This window comes from Austrofundulus limnaeus, unplaced genomic scaffold, assembly GCF_001266775.1.
Source record: "Austrofundulus limnaeus strain Quisiro unplaced genomic scaffold, Austrofundulus_limnaeus-1.0 Scaffold1563, whole genome shotgun sequence".
NCBI classification, from domain to species: Eukaryota; Metazoa; Chordata; class Actinopteri; order Cyprinodontiformes; family Rivulidae; genus Austrofundulus; species Austrofundulus limnaeus.
The window spans coordinates 16,087-20,739 of NW_013953965.1; the positions used below are offsets into that span (position 1 = coordinate 16,087).

A 4,653-nucleotide genomic window follows, 5' to 3' on the forward strand; every position below is an offset into this window, starting at 1 on the left:
AAATTAATCGTTATCGGCTAAATACCACAATTAATCGTGATTTATTTTTTTGCCAATATTGCCCAACCCTAATTGTAGGTTCAGTTTGTAAAAACCATAGCAATTCTGCCTTTGTGCTCCTGTGCTCTTTAATGTGTTAAAGCATATTGTTATGGGAATCAGTACCTACTGACGCAAAGACATCCTGGCTGGATGTTTGAAAATCAGAGTCCGTTCTCTTTCCAGTGGTAAATATTATGTCTGCTGAATGCAGCAGCTCTTATCACGGAGCTAACGTTCGAACGCCCCTCGAGCTCAGCATTCTGTCAGAGCATCTGTCGATCATGGATCCCAGAATATTTAGCCATCACTGCAGAATACCCTGTAATGGAGTACTTCCAGAACTTAGTGACATCTCGTAATGATCAGCGCTCCTTGAAAAGGTCTTGTTTCCTGACTGTTAGCTGTGCATATGTATCCTGACTGACAGCATTTTTCTGCTGTTTATGACTGCGTCTGTGTGCCCCCCTCATTTCGACAGAGGCAGCGAGAGCTGAAAGGCTGATAAGGTTCTCGTCTCCGTCCAGCAAAGGAATGTGAGCACTTGACAGCAAGAAACCTTGGCTGAGTGCCAGTTTCAGACCTCTTRTATTAACTATAGTTGTGCAAAGGAGTTCATGAGCACTCAGCATTACCGTACCAAAGCACAGTCCACAAGAACTAACAGCCAAAGATAATGACAGACCTGATGAGACAGAGAAGCTCATTTAGATTCAAAAATAACAAGTGACAGAATATGGCTACTGGTAATGGTGCTTTGCATAGATATTTTTTTATTTTTGAGGGCTTGAAGAATCTTGTTAATCCCTTAAAACATTTTTTCTTTAATAGATGATGAATCTGAGCAGCACCACAGCACAATGGTGGGAGATGGGGGCAGCACGGGGGACGATACCCCAAAGCGCAAAGGCAAGTTTTCCACTCTTGGCAAGATCTTCAAACCCTGGAAGTGGCGTAAGAAGAAAAGCAGCGAGAAGTTCAAGGAAACATCTGAAGGTTTGTGTTGTAAACTCATTGTGTTTGCAGTTGGAGTGGACCCCCACCCTTTGTCAGCATTCCTCAATGTTTGTTCTCCTGCATGAATGTTAGAATCCCTTTTTGGCTACTTTAGGACAACACAACATTGCATTGTAGTGACAAAGGAAATTTAAACACTGTAAATCCTGTGTGTTGATGGCAGAACTGGAGAGGAAGATGTCGACACGGCGTACACGACAGGAGCTTATAGAACAAGGGGTGCTGAAGGAGGTCCCCGACAACGGTAAGAAGCCTTCATCTGATCTCTCTGTGGTGTCTGTTTCTGACACAAGCCACCCCGAAGCGACCTTATCCCCGCAGACGCTGCAATTTAAGACATCACTACATCAGAACAGGTGTCTGAGACATATTTTAAAACAGGCTAATTCACTTGCTGTTTTTATTTTTATTTTGCTGTTTTCATAGTCCTTTAATACAAGTTAAAAAACTACATGCCACTCTGCGGAGCTCAGGAAAAGTGGAACAAATTGTGCCTTGCAGCATTTTAGCTCAGAGAGGAACGTGTGCAGGCTTTCTGTGGGCCCTGCTGTTTCCGAAGCTCATTTATTAAGCCTACAGCTGCTGCTTCATCACTCCAACAAACACTGAATGTGTCTTGGGGGGAGCTTGACTTAGGGGTGTATTTTTTTAGATCCACCCATTTCTTTACCCGCTGCTCTTTTCCGGGTCGCAGGATGCTGGTGCTTATCTCTGGCAGTCATTGTGCGAGGGGACACTATGACCAGGTCACAGGCCATCAGAGGGACACAAGGAGACAAATTACAATTCAAATTTGGACTCACACCAAGAGACAATTTAGAATCACCAATTAACCAAACATGCGTGTTTTTGGTCTGTGGGGGAAAAAAACAGAGTACCCAGAGAAAACCCATGCGTGCATGGGAAGAACATGCAAACTCCGCACAGAAAGGCCCCAGGCTGGGAAGCAATGTGCAACAGCTGCAACCACTGCTCTGCCTTCTTTATATCCCTTTTTTTCTTTTTTTTTCTATTACTGCAGCCATTTTTAATGTGTCAGAACATTAAAAAGAAAAATCTACCACCCGTTGTAAAGATAGGTAGGTAGTGAACTTACTAAGCTCTGCATCTAGGAGGTGGGAATGACTGAGGTTATAAACAGAGCTTCTGCAGGCTTAAGGGCTCGACATACGGGAGGCGACGTCGCTCGCTCTCCATTCATTTCCCATGGAGCTTGTGTGATGAGGCGACAATCGCTTGCCCTCTTCCAGCCAATTTTGCATATGGAATTTCGCACTRGTACACGTAGACGCGCACACGTGAGCTTGCGACGCAACATATGAAAGTTGAAAAATGTTAAACTTTTGTCACTGTCGCTTGGCGTACAACCAATCAGTGAGGGTTTCATTGACTGACCAATGAGCGGAGAGGATGCTACACACTGCAGTTAGCTAACACTTTCACCAAGTGATTACTAAAAAAGGCAGCTTTATGGGAATTTGTTGGCACCAGGGTGAAGTTATCCGGTAAGTTTTTCTTCATAAAATCGTATCTTGGTGTGCGTTTGTTTTTCAATGTTATTAGCATTGCAAGATTTGTTTAGTTGTCCATAATGCACACCCCCCCCTTTTTTTTTTTACAAACCACTAATAACCTTTACAAGAGGCAGTAGAAGAACCAATCAAATTTCATGAAGACAAGCGACCCAAGAGCGCGATTTGCAACGCTGCAGTCGCTATCACGTCCCGTGTGTTGGGTTTCACCCTGGTTGCGATGACAGCCGTTAATCGCTGTTGTTTGTCTCTCCCCGTGTGTCGAGCCCTTTGTTAGGATCTTTCAGAAGATGCCTCAATCTCAGGGACTGACATGGCTCCTCCCCACCTCTGTCCATTCAGAAGACGCGGGGGGGGGAGGGGGGGGACTGAAACACACTACCTCTGTAGCACCTCTGAATCGTCAGTAATGATAATGGACGGATGACATTTATTATGGAGACAATACTGATGTGACAGCACATTTGTAGTTAGTTTAAATAAAGACTTAACCAGAAAAAAGAATGGCTAAAGGAGTTCATTCATTATGTTTTATGTGAATGATACGAGGCAGACACGTTGTGGAACTCTTATTTGAAAGGGGCGATTTCTCTGTGAGCAGCCTGTTTGTTTGGTAGGATCTTGTATGTCTTGATGCTTTCATGTATTCCAAAAAAATATTATTTTCACAAAACATTTAACTTGACAAAGTTAAGAAGAAACAGCTTATAGAGCACCAACAGTCAACTTCTTAAGATTCAAAGATCCCGYATGAGCTCTTATTTATTACTAACTTGGCTTCTGTTAGTGACACGGTATAGTTGTTAATTAACACAAATAAACCAATAAAAAATGATGTAGCAAATTCGACAACCCATTACCCAAGCTGGAAGATGGCAGCCCATAGTGAGAGTAACACCTTTTCCCACGCTTGCATGCTTTTTATAGATAAATGTGTGATGTTGATGTGCACAACTTAACACATTCTACAAACAATGCACGCATGTTATTAATAATGAAGTTATTATTATTTTCATTAGAATATAACGTAACCACAGTGTACAAGTGTTTCGACTCTGTCATTGATTGAAGACTTTGAACATTGTACTTTTGTTTGTCACTTTAGGCTTCCTATGGCTCCATTTGTTTACTTGCCTCTATGCTCTGATTGTTTACATGCCGCTTGTCTGACCTGATTAACAGAACACGAACACGCATTCATTCTGTGCAGATAAAACATACTGTAGTTCCTTCTCTTGCWGTTCTGTAGTTCTGGTTTTTTGCTCCCAACCTAAACACTAAACGGTTCTGTTTCATTTCTCTTAAGCTGTTTTATTTCTATGATTTCAGATCTGACACGTTTAAAAAGAAATAATTGCTTTTTTCTCTACTTCCCTGTTAAGTGTCTCGGTTTCACATCAAGGAAAACGACACGTTTCTTTTTTACTTCTTGTTTCTGAGTCATGTTTATATAGTTTGCAGACACATGTAAATGACTTAGCGTGAGAATAAAAGCCAAATAAATGTAGGTTTGTATAGGGCTGGGTATCATAGCCAATTCTCTAAATCGATTTGATTTTGATTCATTAAGTTCAGTATCGATTAATCACGATTTGATTCGATTCAATGAAAATGTTTATTGATATTGTATTTTGCGACTGTGTTGCAAAATGCAATATCACCATTTTTTTCCTTCAACATAAACAACAGGTTTTAAGGACAAACTTTTAAATTAAACTGTTTAATATTGAAAGAAAACTGTCACAAATATAAAAAGTTTTAAAGTAAAAAGGAATTGCAGATGACAGTGTTGTTGGATGCATTCATTTTGAAGTAATTAATAATTATTTTGATAGATAAGAAGTGATGTGAATAAGGTCACAGGAGAAGAGGTGGGCTTATATAAATCTACTTCTGCCCACTCCTTTTGAGTGTATGAATAATTGTGAATGGGTGTTCTGAACTGTAATTTTATTGTGCTCTGTACAATGACAATAAAGGCTTATCTTATCTTATCTTATCTTATCTTATCTTATCTTATCTTATCTTATCTTATCTTATCTTATCTTATCTTATCTTATCTTAT

General features: G+C 40.4%; 1 protein-coding gene across 1 annotated transcript in view; it reads left to right on the top strand.

Moving 5' to 3' along the window:
• phactr4b (phosphatase and actin regulator 4b) overlaps window positions 1-4,653 on the top strand; it is a 29,981-nt gene that overhangs the window by 6,157 nt on the left and 19,171 nt on the right. Inside the window, exons 2-3 of the mRNA XM_014032871.1 lie at window positions 871-1,035; window positions 1,220-1,300. Of these exons, the coding sequence (XP_013888325.1) occupies window positions 871-1,035; window positions 1,220-1,300 (246 nt within the window). The remainder of the gene's footprint in view (window positions 1-870; window positions 1,036-1,219; window positions 1,301-4,653) is intronic.